This window comes from Scyliorhinus torazame, chromosome 18, assembly GCF_047496885.1.
Source record: "Scyliorhinus torazame isolate Kashiwa2021f chromosome 18, sScyTor2.1, whole genome shotgun sequence".
NCBI classification, from domain to species: domain Eukaryota; kingdom Metazoa; phylum Chordata; class Chondrichthyes; order Carcharhiniformes; family Scyliorhinidae; genus Scyliorhinus; species Scyliorhinus torazame.
Window position 1 is genome coordinate 118,545,288 of NC_092724.1, and position 19,756 is coordinate 118,565,043.

Consider the following 19,756-nt stretch of genomic DNA (forward strand, 5'->3'; position numbering starts at 1 on the left):
CGACAGGGTCACAGGTTCAATTCCCGGCTTGGGTCACTGTCTGTGCGGAGTCTGCATGTTCCCCCTGCGTCTGCGTGGGTTTCCTCCGGGTGCTCCGATTTCCTCCCGCAAGTCCCGAAAGACATTCTGAATTCTCCCTCTGTGTATCCAAACAGGCACCAAAATGTGGCGACTAGGGGCTTTTCACAATAACATCATTGCAGTGTTAATGTAACCTACTCGTGACACTAATAAAGATTATTATTAAATACAGATGGTCTTTGTATAGCTCTCTTTGAATTTGGGATGTACAGTCCACAAGTGGTCGTTAGTGACTCTTCAGAGATAACGTTTGTTTGGGGGTCACAGACAGAGTATATCTATATAATATGCGGTCCTACTCCCTCACACTTGTTTAATACCCAGTGAAACATAGCTGGGGTCTCCTTCCTCCTGTCACCCGCTGCTCCCCGGGTCGTCAGACAGCACCTGGCACAGCTGATATTGCAGAGGAAGGAAGTACATGTCATGAACTGAGATCTTTCATTCTCTACCCAGTAAATTACACTCACTTCTGAGTTAAAATGTTGTGAGTTCAAGCCCCAGTCCAGAGACTTGAGCCCATAATTCAAATATTACTTCAGTGCTGTACTGTGATTGCAGATTGCATAGTCCTGCCTTGGGCAATATCTATACCCTCGGGTTTAATGAGCAGCTTTCTGTATGTACTTGCCCTTTCCAGTCTCACATACCTATTAGCTGGAGAAGGAGTGGGCAGGGGGGAATGGCAAATTAACAATTACAGGGCAGCACGGTGGCGCAGTGGATAGCACTGGGACTACGGCGCTGAGGACCTGGGTTCGAATCCCGGCCCTGGGTCACTGTCCGTGTGGAGTTTGCACATTTTCCCCGTGTCTGCGTGGGTTTCACCCCCACAACCCAAAGATGTGCAGGATAGGCGGATTGGCCACGCTAAATTGGCCCTTAATTGGAAAAAAAATAATAATTGGTTACTCTAAAAAAAAAATTTTTTAAATAACAATTACCATTTTAACATTAAACAGGTACCATTTTAACATTGAACAGGTAGAGCGACATTTTAGAGGACAGATGGGCTGTCTGTTGTACTGTTTTGATGAACTGACCATGTGTTTGTATCTTGCAGTCAGTAGTGGAGCCAGTAACACCGAGACACTGATCGACCTGGCGGGGTTGGATGTCCCGCCAGCAAAGGCTAATCCCACTATAGCGCCAGTATTTCCCATCATCCCTCCACCTCCACACATCTCCAATGATCCCGGCTCCCGATCAGCCAGCCTGTCAAACGTGACCAAACAACCTTCCAGTTCAATGGGACTGCTGGATGTGGAACTGCTTTCACTGGGTAATGTGCAGTCTTTTGCATTCCACATATTCATAGATGTGAGTGGACAATAATCCTCAGCCTGTTGTAGCACAGTATTGTTCTAGCCTCAGCAAGAAGGGTTAATCAGAGACTCAATAGTTATGTTGTAATATCATCAGGAGGGATTTTAAGTAGCGGCAATGGGCTGAAATCCTGGATTGAGTTCAGAAATAGTACACCATATTGGGAGTCAGATGCAGAGTAAAGCTCCCTTGATTTGTCCCCTGCATTAATCTAACAAATTTCCATTGGTGGCAGTGTAACAATTACCATATTGTGCACCTTGTATTGACATCAGGCCCTCCATACCTAGGGGAACATAGTGTGATAACCTGAAAGTTAGAGAATCCCTTGGCTTGTCTGAGCTCCAGCCTGGCATCCACCAGCAAATTGGGTACGGCATTGATCTCAGAATGCAGATGCACCCCTTCCCCTCAGCCCTCATTCCTTGCCAATTTCTGCCCAGGTCTGGCAGCCTGAGACTGGATGGTTCGCAGTGGTACCAGGGTCATCAGTCTTAGACACTCCATTGAGCCCAGATCCTGGCGAATGACGCAGGGCCAGTCTGATAATCACCCAGTACCTTCTGGCTTTGTCCGGTCATACCAGGCTGAACGGGCTCTGGACCTTGCACTCTCTGGCGGGGAAGGGGGTGGGGGGGTGCGGTTCGGGGGTGCAGGGCGTTCCCTCTCTGGGCGGGGTTTGGAAGTAGGTGTGCAGGGTGGGGTGTAGGTGTGAACGGGTCATTTCTGAAGCAAATTCTGCATTGAGGAGTGTCAACATTTAGACCCCAAAATTAACCCTGTTTGTTCCGGTTCAGGACTGAATGATCCTCCATCGATCTCTGAGATTGACAAAGACTCCAGAGAATCTCTATGGAACAATTTTCAGGTACGACCGTGTGCGCTGCAAGACCCTTCCCACCCTAATTACCCCCTCCGTTTCCTGGCCCTCCTCCATTCGCACTTGCTCTGGCCCCACATCTACTGTCTTTGGAGTCTCCTCTTGCTGCCATGTGCCCTCTACCTTCCCCACTTTCCCTCTTCTTTGACACTGAGATGTCCTGGCTACCTTCACTGCTGTGTTTCCATTAACAGCTTTCTTTTTGTTCCAGGTTGAAGCCATCGCTCTCAACCCCTTCACAGGGCCACCAGCTGCTGATGGGCTGGTTTCCTCAATGACTCCTTTGTTGCAGTCGGTTCCTCTGACATTAAACCAGCCCACAGCTCAGTCTCGTCTGCCATTCCCAGGGGTCCCCCTGGCTCCACACACACCAGCCATTCCTCAGCTGTTGAACATTGCCACCACCATTTCCAGTGTACCTCAGTCTAATCCGGCCTCCATGTTGCAACCGCCTTCCCATGGCTCCAGGATTCCAGGTGCCCCACTCCATTCCAATTCCTGCATTCCACCAACACCCAGCAACAACCTATGTGAGCTGGATATGCTTGGACAGAAAGTTCTAGGAGAGGTGAAAGGGTACGTCACTGTTCATCGCAATGCGTTTTGGTACTTTTGTCCTCCTCCTAAATATTTATTGCGGCCAGGTGGTGATAAAGCAGGAACCAGGAGTGAACGGAGAGTGGAGGGGTTAGAGTGCGAGGGGGAATGAGGGAGGCGCGCAAAGGGAAATGGATGGAATGGGTGGGGAGAGGTAGTAATCTTTATTAGTGCCACAAGTCGGCTTACATTAATACTGCAATGAAGTTACTGTGACAATCCCCTGCTGGGTTATGGTATGAGGCTCTGTGGATCCCAGTGGGTGGAGGGTAATGGCAGGCAGGGTGGGGTATTAGTTATTTATTTCTGTGGTTTCCTGTTCTCTTTTTGGGTTTGGTTGTGTTTGATGATATATAAATGCCTTAATAAAGCATTTTTAAAAGACAATTCCCTAGTCACCACACTAAGGCACCTGTTCGGGTAAGGGAGAATTCAGAATGTCCAATTCACCCAACAAGCACGTCTTTCGGGATTTGTAGGAGGAAATCGGAGTTCCTGGGCGAAACCCACACAGACACTGGAAGACCGTGCAGACTCTGCACAGACAGTGACCCAAGCGGGAATCGAACCCGGTACCCTGGTGCTGTGAAACACCAGTGCTAACCAGTGTACTACCGTGCTGCCCTATTGTGGTTATGGGGATGGGGGGGAGGGTGGATATGGTGGAGGGATGGGGTTAGAGTGGGTGGGGATAATGTGGGTGGAGGGAGTGGTGATGGAGGAGTTGGGCGCCGTGGGGGTTGGTGGAGGTAAGGGAGGGGGTTTAATGAGGGTAGGGAATGGGTGGGTGGGGGTGGATGGTGTGTGTGTGTGAGAGACTTGAGGAACCAAGATAAATTCTATATTTAAATGGTCCCATTTTACTTGATTATCCTGTCCTGAATAAGGCGTTATTTTGGGAAAATAATCTTGGTGAAGGCTGGAATGTGAGTTCAACATACTGTTGAGAGATAAGTAACCATGTTTTTATTTATGACCCTAGTATGACAGGCATTGTTTCTGGGGCACCAGCGGGCAGTGGGTATAGTACCCCTTCTGCAGCACCTGGCAGCCCTCTGTTCCGCTCACTCTCCCCTCTGCCATCCAGTCCTCTTCGCAGTCCCTTTCCAGACATGTCGCTCAGCAATGTGACAGTTCCTCTGGAGATGATTAAACCAAGTGAGTATCTTCAGTCTCTGTGTAAGATGGGCTTGGGATTGGACGATGTTCCCTCAAAATCTTCTGTGTAATAAACATGTTAGAAAGCCAGAGATTCCCACTCCCTCATAATCATTGCTTCTTCAATCAGGTTCCCTCTCTGCTGCACTCACTACTCCAGTCAGATTCCTCTTCTCCAATCACAGATTCCCTCTTTCCCACTCTTTTCAGGTACTGAGAGTGGGGTTTGTTGCTCAGGTCCCCTCCCACCCCTCACCGCCTCTGCTCAGGTCTGCAGTTGTCTGCAACCTGTTTATTTTGATGAGTGAGTGGTTAAGTGGGTGGCTTTGTACACGTACACCTCAGAGTGAATGTTGGGTGTGTGTGCTGGAATCAGCAGCACAGGGTAACTCGGCAGGGTTGGAAACCCTTCCTATGGAAGCTAAAGAAATTTGGCGTGTCTGCATTGACACTCACAAACTTCTACAGATGTGCGATAGAGAGCATCCTATCCGGCTGCATCACAGCTTGGTATGGCAACTGCTCGGTCCAAGATCGCAAGAAACTGCAGAGTGCGGTGAACTCAGCCCAACGCATCACACAAGCTTGCCACCCCCACATTGATTCTGTATACACCTCCCGCTGCCTCAGGAAGGCAGACAGCATTATCAAAGACCCCTCCCATCCAGGCATTGCCTTCTTCCAGACCCTTCCATCAGGCAGAAGGTACAGAAGTCTGAAGACTCGCACATCCGGACATAGGAATAGCATCTTCCCCACAGCTACAAGACTCCTCAACGACTCCCCCTCGGACTGATCTGTTCCCTGTGAGAACACTATTCACGATGCCCTATGCTGCTCTTGCTCATGTATTTGCTTTGTTTGGCGCCTTGCTCCGCACTGTAACCAATCACTGTTTGTCGATGTACCATTTGTCAATGTTCTCTGTTGATTATTCTTTTGTCTACTATGTACGTACTGTGTACGTTCCCTCGGCTGCAGAAAAATACTTTTCACTGTACTTCGGTACATGTGACAATAAATCAAATCAACTCATTGTTCAAGAATAACATTGGAAACAGTTTCATCAAACTTTTTGTTTGAGTGAATCTTGCAAGCAATGGAAAATTTTATCTTTTAGGCAACCACTGATCCCATCAAACACTCCCAGGGCAGGTACAGTATGGGGTTAGACACCAGAGTAAAACTTCCTCTACACTGTCCCATCAAACACTCCCAGGGCAGGTACAGTACAAGGTTAGATAAAAGTCACGCTACACTGCCCCCAGGACAGGTACAATACAAGGTTAGATGCAGAGTAAAACTTCCTCTACACTGTCCAGTCAAGCACTCCCAGGACAGGGGACGGCACGGTGGTGCAGTGGTTAGCACTGCTGCCTCAGGGCTCTGAGGAACTCTGTTCGATCCCGGCCCCGGGTCACTGTCTGTGTGGAGTTCACACATTCTCCCCGTGCCTGCCTGCGTCTCACTCCCACAACCCAAAAATGTGCAGGGTAGGTGGATTAGCCAAACTAATTTGCCCCATAATTGGAAAATGAAAACACTCCCAAGGCAGGTACATCATCGGGTTAGATACAGAGTAAATCTAATTCTACACTGTCCCATCAATATGCCTCAGCAGCAATCTCAGAGTGGTCCCAACTGCACCTGCATCGTTCCCCATACACGTGTGGCACCAGGTATATCTCCGTGTCTGTAACCCGGCTGCTGGCGTGTGCGATCTCTCACTTTCTTCCTCTATCACTTTGGCCCTTGAGTCCTGTTCACCAGCAGCTGTGTTCCACCTGAGGTTCCAGGATACGGTTAACACCAGCCAGCGGGACAGCACGTACACTGGCGCCCTCTCACTCGGGCCACATCAGTGCTGATGAGGACAACAAACTAACAGTACTCGGCTCACCATCTGCTCCTCTGATATTAACTCTCTGCTCTTTCCTCTGCCTGATCTTGTCACGTTGCTTTTAGGATTTAGTCCTTTGTTTTGTTTTAGCTCTATCATACATTTCTTGCACAAGAGCTTCCAGAACTCTCTTTCTTATTATTGCCAAACGGAAAATGAACTTTTTGTAGACAGCTTGGCTTTCTCCTAAACACGGCAGGGGTTTGATAATCGTTCTTGCTGCAGCATTTGTGTCTCTATCTGTGTGCTTGTTCACTTTCTACCTCCAGTTCTCGTTTTGTGTCTGCCAGTCGCACAGTTCAGGTCCATAACTTCCTGTTGGTACTGCTTTGAGTTCAAGGTTTGACAGATCACATTTTCCAAGAAAATTACAATCGATTTTTTTTCCAACTGATGCAAGCTCTTAAATGTTGTTTCAAACATTCTTAAAAACAGGTCCAGATTATTTTGAAGAAATTAGAACTTTTTCTTGCTCCACAGCGTCTGGGTTAAAGTTGCCATACTTGTCACTTGCATTAAGAGTGCCCATTCCCTGTAACCAGGACCCTTGCAGAAAGGCAATGATATTTACCCTTGAGTTGATCATTTTTCTTTTCCTCTTGGCTTGACTTTGGTCTGTACTGAATTAGTCTCAACCAAGGACCTTTTTAGATTCAACATTGATTGATTTGATTTATTGTCATATTTATCAAAGCACAGTGAGAAGTATTTTCCTGCGGCCAAGGAAACGTGCACAGCACCTCAGGGATGAAGCAAGTTCAGGATTTCTGCTCCTCAACACTACCCTGGATTCCCTGCCTGACAGGATCTAGCTTGGCTATGATGCCTTCTGTAGTTCAACAATCTACCAGTGTTTGCAATGTTGAGGTTGACAGATGGCAAGGTTTGAGAGGGTGAGGGAAACGTGTGTGACTGGGTTTTTTCAAGGAGGGAGGGGGAAGCAATGAAGAGAAGCTATTACCAGGGGAGAAAGGGGTAGTAACCAGATAGACCGATCGAGAGGTGACATGGGGAAACTTTTTTTTTTACAGCGAGTTGTTATCTGCAAAGCGATGCCTGAAAGAGCTATTGAAGCAGATTCAATAGGAACTTTCAAAAAGGGGAAATTTGCAACGCCATTTTGTGGAGGGGAAGACGGGGGGAGCAGAAGGTTGTTAATTGATTAACTCTTTCAAAGAGTCAGGACAGACATGATAGGCTGGATAACCTCCTCCTGTACTATGCGGTTTAGTGACTACAGCATGTGTATTGCAGGCAGTGTTCTCCCTGTGACTGCGTACGACAAGAATGGCTTTAGGATCCTGCTGCATTTTGCGAAGGACTGCCCTCCCGCACGGCCAGATGTGCTTGTGATTGTCATCTCCATGATCAGCACCTCACCCCTGCCCATTACCAATGTGGTCTTGCAGGCAGCTGTACCCAAGGTAGGGGCCCCAATCTTTTCATCCATCTGTAACATGAACAGACACGTAACGTGCATTTGTACCAGGACTTCCACAACCTCAGAAACCCCAAAGCTTCGCAGGAAATAATGAGCTTTCGAGGAGCCACTCTATTGAAGACAATACAGCCTTTAATTTTCAAACAATCACAGGGCCACAAGAAGTGGGAACAGAAATAGGCCATTCAGCCCATCGAGTCTGCTCTGCCATTCAATGAGATCATGGCCGATCTGATCTAATCCTCAATTCCACTTTCCCACCTTATCCCCATAATCCTTGATTCCCTTATTGCTTAAATCTGTCTCTCTCAGCCTTGTACATACTTAACCACCCACCATCTGCGGTCAAGAATTCCACAGATTCTTAACCGTCTGAGAGAAGGAATTACTCCTCGTCTCTGCCTGAAATGCCGCTCTCCCACAGGAAGCATCCTCTCATTTACCCTGTCAAGCCGCCAGAGAATTCTATATGTCTCAATAGGTTAACCTCTAACTTTTCAAAACTCAGTGAGTACAAGACCAATCCACTCAACCTCTCCTCAAAAGAAAATTCCTCCATACCCAGGATAAACCTAGTGAACCTTCACCAGATTGCCTGCAATGCCAGTATATCTTCCTGTTGATTTTATTTTCTAAATTTAGACCCATGCACATCTTTGGGTTGTGGGGGTGAGACCCATGCAGGTATGGGGAGAATGTCCACACAGATGGTGACCCGAGGCCGGGATCGAACCCATGAGGCACCAGTGATAACCACTGTGTCACCGTTCCACCCCATATCTTTCTGTTGATAAGGGGACCTAAACTGTTCATCACCTGCCTTTCCTTCCCTCTTTTCTACAAACATTGTTTCCTCCAATTGGTCCCACCCTCCACTTCTCCACCTCAGCCTCTTCATGTTGGAGTCTATCTCTACTCCCGCCTCTCCCTCAACATCCCAAATCCCCCTCTCCCTATCTCTCACCCCCCACCATGCTCACTCTCCCTCACCCTGCCGTGCTTGATTATAGACTCTCTTTCCCCCCCCCCCCCCCCCTCCTCCCCACTGTGCTTGTGCTCCCTCCCCGTCGCATTTGGTCGCTCCCCGTCGCGCCCGCTCCCTCCCCGTCGCGCCCGCTCCCTCCCCGTCGCGCCCGCTCCCTCCCCGTCGCGCCCGCTCCCTCCCCGTGGCGCCCGCTCCCTCCCCGTGGCGCCCGCTCCCTCCCCGTGGCGCCCGCTCCCTCCCCGTGGCGCCCGCTCCCTGCCCCTCGCGCCGGCTCCCTGCCCCTCGCGCCGGCTCCCTGCCCCTCGCGCCGGCTCCCTGCCCCTCGCGCCGGCTCCCTGCCCCTCGCGCCGGCTCCCTGCCCCTCGCGCCGGCTCCCTGCCCCTCGCGCCGGCTCCCTGCCCCTCGCGCCGGCTCCCTGCCCCTCGCGCCGGCTCCCTGCCCCTCGCGCCGGCTCCCTGCCCCTCGCGCCGGCTCCCTGCCCCTCGCGCCGGCTCCCTGCCCCTCGCGCCGGCTCCCTGCCCCTCGCGCCGGCTCCCTGCCCCTCGCGCCGGCTCCCTGCCCCTCGCGCCGGCTCCCTGCCCCTCGCGCCGGCTCCCTGCCCCTCGCGCCGGCTCCCTGCCCCTCGCGCCGGCTCCCTGCCCCTCGCGCCGGCTCCCTGCCCCTCGCGCCGGCTCCCTGCCCCTCGCGCCGGCTCCCTGCCCCTCGCGCCGGCTCCCTGCCCCTCGCGCCGGCTCCCTGCCCCTCGCGCCGGCTCCCTGCCCCTCGCGCCGGCTCCCTGCCCCTCGCGCCGGCTCCCTGCCCCTCGCGCCGGCTCCCTGCCCCTCGCGCCCCCTCCCTGCCCCTCGCGCCCCCTCCCTGCCCCTCGCGCCCCCTCCCTGCCCCTCGCGCCCCCTCCCTGCCCCTCGCGCCCCCTCCCTGCCCCTCGCGCCCCCTCCCTGCCCCTCGCGCCCCCTCCCTGCCCCTCGCGCCCCCTCCCTGCCCCTCGCGCCCCCTCCCTGCCCCTCGCGCCCCCTCCCTGCCCCTCGCGCCCCCTCCCTGCCCCTCGCGCCCCCTCCCTGCCCCTCGCGCCCCCTCCCTGCCCCTCGCGCCCCCTCCCTGCCCCTCGCGCCCCCTCCCTGCCCCTCGCGCCCCCTCCCTGCCCCTCGCGCCCCCTCCCTGCCCCTCGCGCCCCCTCCCTGCCCCTCGCGCCCCCTCCCTGCCCCTCGCGCCCCCTCCCTGCCCCTCGCGCCCCCTCCCTGCCCCTCGCGCCCCCTCCCTGCCCCTCGCGCCCCCTCCCTGCCCCTCGCGCCCCCTCCCTGCCCCTCGCGCCCCCTCCCTGCCCCTCGCGCCCCCTCCCTGCCCCTCGCGCCCCCTCCCTGCCCCTCGCGCCCCCTCCCTGCCCCTCGCGCCCCCTCCCTGCCCCTCGCGCCCCCTCCCTGCCCCTCGCGCCCCCTCCCTGCCCCTCGCGCCCCCTCCCTGCCCCTCGCGCCCCCTCCCTGCCCCTCGCGCCCCCTCCCTGCCCCTCGCGCCCCCTCCCTGCCCCTCGCGCCCCCTCCCTGCCCCTCGCGCCCCCTCCCTGCCCCTCGCGCCCCCTCCCTGCCCCTCGCGCCCCCTCCCTGCCCCTCGCGCCCCCTCCCTGCCCCTCGCGCCCCCTCCCTGCCCCTCGCGCCCCCTCCCTGCCCCTCGCGCCCCCTCCCTGCCCCTCGCGCCCCCTCCCTGCCCCTCGCGCCCCCTCCCTGCCCCTCGCGCCCCCTCCCTGCCCCTCGCGCCCCCTCCCTGCCCCTCGCGCCCCCTCCCTGCCCCTCGCGCCCCCTCCCTGCCCCTCGCGCCCCCTCCCTGCCCCTCGCGCCCCCTCCCTGCCCCTCGCGCCCCCTCCCTGCCCCTCGCGCCCCCTCCCTGCCCCTCGCGCCCCCTCCCTGCCCCTCGCGCCCCCTCCCTGCCCCTCGCGCCCCCTCCCTGCCCCTCGCGCCCCCTCCCTGCCCCTCGCGCCCCCTCCCTGCCCCTCGCGCCCCCTCCCTGCCCCTCGCGCCCCCTCCCTGCCCCTCGCGCCCCCTCCCTGCCCCTCGCGCCCCCTCCCTGCCCCTCGCGCCCCCTCCCTGCCCCTCGCGCCCCCTCCCTGCCCCTCGCGCCCCCTCCCTGCCCCTCGCGCCCCCTCCCTGCCCCTCGCGCCCCCTCCATGCCCCTCGCGCCCCCTCCATGCCCCTCGCGCCCCCCTCCATGCCCCTCGCGCCCCCTCCCTGCCCCTCGCGCCCCCTCCGCGCCCCCTCCGCGCCCCCTCCCTGCCCCTCGCGCCCCCTCCCTGCCCCTCGCGCCCCCTCCCTGCCCCTCGCGCCCCCTCCCTGCCCCTCGCGCCCCCTCCCTGCCCCTCGCGCCCCCTCCCTGCCCCTCGCGCCCCCTCCCTGCCCCTCGCGCCCCCTCCCTGCCCCTCGCGCCCCCTCCCTGCCCCTCGCGCCCCCTCCCTGCCCCTCGCGCCCCCTCCCTGCCCCTCGCGCCCCCTCCCTGCCCCTCGCGCCCCCTCCCTGCCCCTCGCGCCCCCTCCCTGCCCCTCGCGCCCCCTCCCTGCCCCTCGCGCCCCCTCCCTGCCCCTCGCGCCCCCTCCCTGCCCCTCGCGCCCCCTCCCTGCCCCTCGCGCCCCCTCCCTGCCCCTCGCGCCCCCTCCCTGCCCCTCGCGCCCCCTCCCTGCCCCTCGCGCCCCCTCCCTGCCCCTCGCGCCCCCTCCCCTGCCCCTCGCGCCCCCTCCCTGCCCCTCGCGCCCCCTCCCTGCCCCTCGCGCCCCCTCCCTGCCCCTCGCGCCCCCTCCCTGCCCCTCGCGCCCCCTCCCTGCCCCTCGCGCCCCCTCCCTGCCCCTCGCGCCCCCTCCCTGCCCCTCGCGCCCCCTCCCCGCTCCGCCCCTCGCGCCCCCTCCCCGCTCCGCCCCAGCCCCCTCCCCGCTCCGCCCAGCCCCCTCCCCGCTCCGCCCCCGCCCCCTCCGCCCCAGCCCCCGCCCCCTCCGCCCCAGCCCCCGCCCCCTCCGCCCCAGCCCCCGCCCCCTCCGCCCCAGCCTCCGCCCCAGCCCCCGCCCCCTCCGCCCCAGCCCCCGCCCCCTCCGCCCCAGCCCCCGCCCCCTCCGCCCCAGCCCCCGCCCCCTCCGCCCCCGCCTCCGCCCCAGCCCCCGCCCGCTCCGCCCCAGCCCTAGCCCCCGCCCGCTCCGCCCGAGCCCTCTATGCAGTTAGTCCAGCTGTCTATGGAATCTGTAATCTGTGAAATCCAAGGCAAACATTATTTGGCATCAGCAAGTTGGGCGGGTGAAAGTAATGACCACCGTGTTTAAAATATCAGACCATGTCCCAAAATCTACGACGCGACCCAACCCCCATCCCTCAACCCATATTTAGGATACACAGGACCCCATAGATTAAAGGGGCATTCACAACAGGGGCACTGACTGCTTTCTATTCATTCACAGACAATGAAAGTGAAGTTACAACCTCCATCAGGCACTGATCTGACCCCATTCAATCCTGTCCAACCCCCAGCCTCCATCACACAGGTCATGTTACTGGCAAACCCTCTGAAGGTAAGACCTGGGTCGAATTAATGTGCATGGGTTTGGGTGTTCATCGACTAACCTGCCTTCTGCCGGTCCATCTGCTTCTCAAACATTTTTGCGGGGCAAATATTCCCTCCCCTCCCTGCTCTCAAATCCCCATTGTCTCTGTATCCATCTCCACTTCCTCGCGCCCTCCCCCTGGCGTGCCGCCTCGCGCCCTCCCCCTGGCGTGCCGCCTCGCGCCCTCCCCCTGGCGTGCCGCCTCGCGCCCTCCCCCTGGCGTGCCGCCTCGCGCCCTCCCCCTGGTGCGCCGCCTCGCGCCCTCCCCCTGGAGCGCCGCCTCGCGCCCTCCCCCCTGGCGCGCCGCCTCGCGCCCTCCCCCTGGCGTGCCGCCTCGCGCCCTCCCCCTGGCGCGCCGCCTCGCGCCCTCCCCCTGGCGCGCCGCATCGCGCGCTCCCCCTGGCGCGCCGCCTCCCGTCCTCCCCCTGGCGTGCCGCCTCGCACCCTCCCTCTGGCGCGCCGCCTCCCGTCCTCCCTCTGGCGTGCCGCCTCGCGCCCTCCCCCTGGCGTGCCGCCTCGCGCCCTCCCCCTGGCGTGCCGCCTCGCGCCCTCCCCCTGGCGTGCCGCCTCGCGCCCTCCCCCTGGCGTGCCGCCTCGCGCCCTCCCCCTGGCGTGCCGCCTCGCGCCCTCCCCCCTGGCGTGCCGCCTCGCGCCCTCCCCCTGGCACGCCGCCTCGCGCCCTCCCCCTGGCACGCCGCCTCGCGCCCTCCCCTGACACGCCGCCTCGTGCCCTCCCCCTGGCACGCCGCCTCGTGCCCTCCCCCTGGCACGCCGCCTCGCGCCCTCCCCTGACACGCCGCCTCGTGCCCTCCCCCTGGCACGCCGCCTCGCGCCCTCCCCCCTGGCACGCCGCCTCGCGCCCTCCCCTGACACGCCGCCTCGCGCCCTCCCCCTGACACGCCGCCTCGCGCCCTCCCCCTGGCACGCCGCCTCGCGCCCTCCCCCTTGCGCGCCGCCTCGCGCCCTCCCCCTGGCACGCCGCCTCGCGCCCTCCCCCTGGCACGCCGCCTCGCGCCCTCCCCCTGCCGCGCCGCCTCGCGCCCTCCCCCTGCCGCGCCGCCTCGCGCCCTCCCCCTGCCGTGCCGCCTCGCGCCCTCCCCCTGGCGCGCCGCCTCGCGCCCTCCCCTTGGCACGCCGCCTCGCGCCTCCCCCTGGCGTGCCGCCTCGCGCCCTCCCCCTGCCGTGCCGCCTCGCGCCCTCCACCTGGCGTGCCGCCTCGCGCCCTCCCCCTGGCGTGCCGCCTCGCGCCCTCCCCTTGGCACGCCGCCTCGCGCCCTCCCCCTGGCGTGCCGCCTCGCGCCCTCCCCCTGGCGTGCCGCCTCGCGCCTCCCCCTGGCGCGCCGCCTCGCGCCCTCCACCTGGCGTGCCGCCTCGCGCCCTCCCCCTGGCGTGCCGCCTCGCGCCCTCCCCCGGGTGTGCCGCCTCGCGCCCTCCCCCCTGGCGTGCCGCCTCGCGCCCTCCCCCTGGCGTGCCGCCTCGCGCCCTCCCCCTGGCCTGCCGCCTCGCGCCCTCCTCCTGCCGTGCCGCCTCGCGCCCTCCCCCTGGCGTGCCGCCTCGCGCCCTCCCCCTGGCGTGCCGCCTCGCGCCCTCCCCCTGGCGTGCCGCCTCGCGCCCTCCCCTTGGCACGCCGCCTCGCGCCTCCCCCCTGGCGTGCCGCCTCGCGCCCTCCCCCTGCCGTGCCGCCTCGCGCCCTCCACCTGGCGTGCCGCCTCGCGCCCTCCCCCTGGCGTGCCGCCTCGCGCCCTCCCCTTGGCACGCCGCCTCGCGCCCTCCCCCTGGCGTGCCGCCTCGCGCCCTCCCCCTGGCGTGCCGCCTCGCGCCTCCCCCTGGCGCGCCGCCTCGCGCCCTCCACCTGGCGTGCCGCCTCGCGCCCTCCCCCTGGCGTGCCGCCTCGCGCCCTCCCCCGGGTGTGCCGCCTCGCGCCCTCCCCCTGGCGTGCCGCCTCGCGCCCTCCCCCTGGCGTGCCGCCTCGCGCCCTCCCCCTGGCCTGCCGCCTCGCGCCCTCCTCCTGCCGTGCCGCCTCGCGCCCTCCCCCTGGCGTGCCGCCTCGCGCCCTCCCCCTGGCGTGCCGCCTCGCGCCCTCCCCCTGGCGTGCCGCCTCGCGCCCTCCCCCTGGCGTGCCGCCTCGCGCCCTCCCCCTGCCGTGCCGCCTCGCGCCCTCCCCCTGGCGCGCCGCCTCGCGCCCTCCCCCTGGCGCGCCGCCTCGCGCCCTCCCCCAGGCGCGCCGCCTCGCGCCCTCCCCCGGCACGCCGCCTCGCGCCCCTCCCCCGGCACGCCGCCTCGCGCCCTCCCCCGGCACGCCGCCTCGCGCCCTCCCCCGGCACGCCGCCTCGCGCCTTCCCCCTGGCTCGCCGCCTATCGCCCTCCCCCTGGCTCGCCGCCTCGCGCCCTCCCCCTGGCTCGCCGCCTAGCGCCCTCCCCCTGGCTCGCCGCCTAGCGCCCTCCCCCTGGCTCGCCGCCTAGCGCCCTCCCCCTGGCTCGCCGCCTAGCGCCCTCCCCCTGGCTCGCCGCCTAGCGCCCTCCCCCTGGCTCGCCGCCTCGCGCCCTCCCCCGGCACGCCGCCTCGCGCCCTCCCCCCCGGCACGCCGCCTCGCGCCCTCCCCCGGCACGCCGCCTCGCGCCTTCCCCCTGGCTCGCCGCCTATCGCCCTCCCCCTGGCTCGCCGCCTCGCGCCCTCCCCCTGGCTCGCCGCCTAGCGCCCTCCCCCTGGCTCGCCGCCTCGCGCCCTCCCCCTGGCTCGCCGCCTCGCGCCCTCCCCCTGGCTCGCCGCCTAGCGCCCTCCCCCTGCTCGCCGCCTAGCGCCCTCCCCCTGGCTCGCCGCCTAGCGCCCTCCCCCTGGCTCGCCGCCTCGTGCCCTCCCCCTGGCTCGCCGCCTCGCGCCCTCCCCCTGGCACGCCGCCTCGTGCCCTACCCCTGGCGTGCCGCCTCGTGCCCTACCCCTGGCGTGCCACCTCGTGCCCTGCCCCTGGCGTGCCGCCTCGTATCCTACCCCTGGCGTGCCACCTCGTGCCCTGCCCCTGGCGTGCCGCCTCGTATCCTACCCCTGGCGTGCCGCCTCGTATCCTACCCCTGGCGTGCCGCCTCGTGCCCTACCCCTGGGGTGCCGCCTCGTGCCCTACCCCTGGCGTGCTGCCTCGTGCCCTACCCCTGGCGTGCTGCCTCGTGCCCTACCCCTGGCGTGCCGCCTCGTATCCAACCCCTGGCGTGCCGCCTCGCGCCCTCCCCCTGGCACGCCGCCTCGTGCCCTACCCCTGGCGTGCCGCCTCGTGCCCTACCCCTGGCGTGCCGCCTCGTATCCTACCCCTGGCGTGACACCTCGTGCCCTGCCCCTGGCGTGCCGCCTCGTATCCTACCCCTGGCGTGCCGCCTCGTATCCTACCCCTGGCGTGCCGCCTCGTGCCCTACCCCTGGGGTGCCGCCTCGTGCCCTACCCCTGGCGTGCTGCCTCGTGCCCTACCCCTGGCGTGCTGCCTCGTGCCCTACCCCTGGCGTGCCGCCTCGCGCCCTCCCCCCTGGCACGCCGCCTCGTGCCCTACCCCTGGCGTGCCGCCTCGTGCCCTACCCCTGGCGTGCCGCCTCGTATCCTACCCCTGGCGTGACACCTCGTGCCCTGCCCCTGGCGTGCCGCCTCGTATCCTACCCCTGGCGTGCCGCCTCGTATCCTACCCCTGGCGTGCGCCTCGTGCCCTACCCCTGGGGTGCCGCCTCGTGCCCTACCCCTGGCGTGCTGCCTCGTGCCCTACCCCTGGCGTGCTGCCTCGTGCCCTACCCCTGGCGTGCCGCCTCGTATCCTCCCCCTGGCGTGCCGCCTCGCGCCCTCCGCCGCCTCGCGCCCTCCCCCCGGCACGCCGCCTCGCGCTCTCCCCCGGCACGCCGCCTCGCGCCCTCCCCCGGCACGCCGCCTCGCGCTCTCCCCCCGGCACGCCGCCTCGCGCCCTCTCCCGGCACGCCGCCTCGCGCTCTCCCCCCGGCACGCCGCCTCGCGCCCTCCCCCCTGGCACGCCGCCTCGCGCCCTCCCCCTGGCACGCCGCCTCGCGCCCCTCCCCCTGGCACGCCGCCTCGCGCCCTCCCCCGGCACGCCGCCTCGCGCCCTCCCCCCGGCACGCCGCCTCGCGCCCCTCACCCCCGGCACGCCCGCCTCGCGCCCTCCCCCTGGCACGCCCCCTCGCGCCCTCCCCCTGGCACGCCGCCTCGCGCCCTCCTCCTGGCACGCCGCCTCGTGCCATCCCCCTGGCGTGCCACCTCTTGCCCCCCCCTGGCACCCGCCTCGCGCCCTTCCCCTGGCACGCTGCCTCGTGCCCTCCCCTGGCACGCCGCCTCGTGCCCTCCCCCTGGCGTGCCGCCTCGTGCCCTCCCCCGGCGTGCCGCCTCGTGCCCTCCCCCCTGGCGTGCCGCCTCGTGCCCTCCCCCTGGCGTGCCGCCTCGTATCCTACCCCTGGCGTGCCGCCTCGTATCCTACCCCTGGCGTGCCGCCTCGTGCCCTACCCCTGGGGTGCCGCCTCGTGCCCTACCCCTGGCGTGCTGCCTCGTTGCCCTACCCCTGGCGTGCTGCCTCGTGCCCTACCCCTGGCGTGCTGCCTCGTGCCCTACCCCTGGCGTGCCGCCTCGTGCCCTCCCCCTGGCGTGCCGCCTCCTACCCTGTCCTCGGGTGCCCTCTTCCCACCAGGCACTAATCTGACCCCATTCAATCCTGGCTAACCCCCAACCACACAGGTCATGTTACTGGCAAACCCTCTGAAAGTAAGACCTGGTTCGAATTAATGTCCATGGGTTTGGGTCTTCATCGACTAACCTCCCTTCTGCCGGTCCATCTGCTTTTCAAACAACCTTTGCGGGGCAAATATTCCCTCCCCTCCCTGCTCTCATATCCCCACTGTCTCTCTGTATCCATCTCCACTCCCTTCATCTCAGGTTCTGTTTAATACACTCCCCCTGGCGCGTCGCCTCGCGCCCTCTCCCCAGGCACCTCCTCTCTCTCTCTTGCCCTCTTTTGGTTCTTTATTACATTCGGTGTTGGTATATTTTTTTCTGCTTGAGGGAAACAAGATCTGGTATGGGTGACTTTCTCCTTGGCTCCTCTTGTGTGTTTGTGTTTGTAGGAGAAAGTCAGATTGAGATACAAGCTGATTTTTACAATGGGACAGCAGATTTGCTCCGAGATGGCTGAGGTGGACCAGTTTTCCCCCAGCTGAGAAATGGGGATATCTCTGACCCTTCACTGTCTGTCACAGCCTCGAGTCCACCAATCAGCTCCGCTCGGCTCGCCTGACTGAAGCACTGTGCCGTCTGTTTCTGTCTGGAATTGATGAAAGAACAAGCTGTAAAATAGGGTGAGGTCCATGTCTGCAGCCGGGCTCGGAATCTGGCCTCTGATTTTGCTGTTTTTTAGCAGGGGGCTACATACACCCTCAAAACCAACCTCCAATCCATTACCAGAGGCACTAACACTGCTATTGTGAAAGGGTTAATTAGTTTTGCAACAATCAGCCAGAAGTTTCACTGAGTGACTGGTTGAATTGTACAGCCCAGGTTAGGTCCTACCTCTGGTCGAGTTTGCTGAACACTGATGGACTCCTCGTTCTGATTCTCGGTGAGACTACGACCCATGCTCCTGATCGCCACCCATTGACTCTGGCTGGAGGTGCGAGTGTCCAGGCACCACATGAGGACAAGAGATCAGTAATCACTACCTTGCCGAGAGCCCTGAGGACAAGCAGATCTCACGCGGCAGTGAAATAAAATCATAAAATGCCAGGAAAACTCCGCAGATCAGTCAGCATCCGTGGTGAGAGAAACATAACATTTCAGGTCAATGGGTTTGCATGAGAAAATGTCCTAGATGTAACTTAAACAAGTTTCAGAAGCAGGGGATGGGGAGGATAGAACAAAAGGGATAGGGCGGGGGGGGGGGGCAGGAGAGATTAAATAACGAAAGGGGTGATGATGCAAAGTCAAATGAGAGGGTACTGGGACAAGTGAAGAAACAGCAGAATCGTTACCAGCAGCTGCTTCTGAATGGGTTATAATCTGAAATTGTTGAACACTATGTTGAATCCAGAAAGCGATAAAGTGCCTAAGTGAAAGATAAGATGCTGTTCTTCGAGCTTTCATTGAACGTCATTGGAATGGAATAAGAGGCTGAGGTTGGAGTGGGACAGAGAATTAATATGACTAGTGCTCAGAATGTTGCAGACTGAACAATGGTGTTCCACAAAGTAATCGGCTCGCCTGTGTTCGGTCTCTTCAATGTAGAGGAGACCACAATGTTGTCAGTGAGGAATCCAAATTGCAGGAGCAATCATCGACAATGCAGAGAAACCTGAGTCAGCAGAGCTGCTGTAGCTCTGCACCTGGAATAGAGACTTGGGAATGCACCAATGTTTCCCCTCGCTCACAGCAAGAGCTGATACTGTAAATCCTGGCCAGGGACTGGGACGGGAATTTGTCAACTTTGTTCAAGCCATTCCATTATACTGTCACACCCCTTCTATCAAGGAAACATTGCAGCTGATCTCTACTCTCCTTCCTGTCTTTAGTCCTGGCTTCACCTGAATATTGAGGCCCTCTGTCGGTGGTTTGTTCATCATCGCAGGCCATCGGTGACTCCATCAACATTTCAGAAATCATCTTTGTTCAGTTGACATCACTAAAGCTTTCATTTAATTTTGACCGTTATCCCCTTGTTCCTTCGCTGTACAATTGGCAATGGGGGTCTGTACCATGGGCGTCCAGCTGTGTATTTGGCTGTTGCTCTCTGGAGGCCTCTGCCCCCCCCCCCCGACAAAGCCTCCGAGATTCTAGCCTGACCAGGGGCAGAAGTGACCCAGTCAGCAGCAAAGTTCGAGACTCAGACTCAAGCCCTTGGGAAGCAGGACAATGTCAAACCAGCTGTGGAACTGATTCATTCTTAGGCAGCTTTTCATTGCTCAATTCTGTCTGTTAATGAAGCTCACAAGCATTCCTGCTAATCTGCCATTTGATGCAGCTTTCTAACCATATTTATAAGGCTGCCATGTTAATTCTTCCAATCTGTTTACTGTGACTTGGTTTGAACTAATCACCACCCCCCAGGTGAGGCACTGCACATTCCGCTCACTTGTCCACTGAATGCCACCCCCCCCCCCCCCCCCCCCCCCCCCAACCCCCTACCCCCGGTGTCAAGTGCTCAGCACAATCCAGCTGTGATCAGACATTCACTGACCGACTGTGTTCATCCATCTCATGATGGTTCCTGTCGAGGTCACTTGTTGTCCAGCATTTCCTCATTGTTCAAGGAGACTGTGAATACCTGTCCTTCGGTCTCCTCTTCCCCAGTCACTCCAATGTCCAGAGTCTAACATTCGGCACATACTGCCAGTTTTGCACAGCATTTGGTCAGTTAAGATGTGACTCCTTCCAGTGCTGTAATGTGTTGCTGCTGCTTTAAATAATGTATTTATTGTTCAAAGTCGAAAAAACAATTTTATTCCTGAACATATTGCCCTGTATCCAGTGTGGTTTCTGCTCCAACTCCGAATTTAAAAACTGCAATTTGTAAATATTTAAGCGGTGTTGTTATTTGCATGATTTAAATAAAGTTCAACTTCATTTTATGTTTGATTTCTGGAATCTATGGGTATCATTGGCTTCCTGAGCGCATTTCACAAGGCTCCTCGTGGTGAAAATGGTAATAAAAATGAGAAGACATTGGATATGGAATTTGTGAGGAGCTATGTCGCAGAGAAGGGACAGTGGATATGTATCAAATTGGCAGAATGTGACTACTGCTGGTCCACAGGATCCCTACTGGGGCCTGAACTGCTCTACATTTATAAATGAC

The 19,756-nt window shown here is 61.4% G+C and overlaps 1 protein-coding gene across 3 annotated transcripts in view; it reads left to right on the forward strand.

Annotated features, from left to right (window-relative positions):
* Positions 1–19,536, forward strand: part of gga3b (golgi associated, gamma adaptin ear containing, ARF binding protein 3b) — a 51,306-nt gene extending 31,770 nt beyond the window's left edge. Inside the window, exons 11-17 of one of the 3 annotated variants that reach the window (XM_072483213.1) lie at positions 1,145–1,363; positions 2,205–2,275; positions 2,499–2,863; positions 3,867–4,042; positions 7,197–7,366; positions 11,793–11,903; positions 17,037–19,536. In XM_072483213.1, the coding sequence (XP_072339314.1) occupies positions 1,145–1,363; positions 2,205–2,275; positions 2,499–2,863; positions 3,867–4,042; positions 7,197–7,366; positions 11,793–11,903; positions 17,037–17,129 (1,205 nt within the window). In that variant the 3' untranslated portion in view covers positions 17,130–19,536. The remainder of the gene's footprint in view (positions 1–1,144; positions 1,364–2,204; positions 2,276–2,498; positions 2,864–3,866; positions 4,043–7,196; positions 7,367–11,792; positions 11,904–17,036) is intronic. The other 2 variants (XM_072483214.1, XM_072483215.1) reach the window with 2 other exon arrangements.
* Positions 19,537–19,756: the final 220 nt, after the last annotated feature.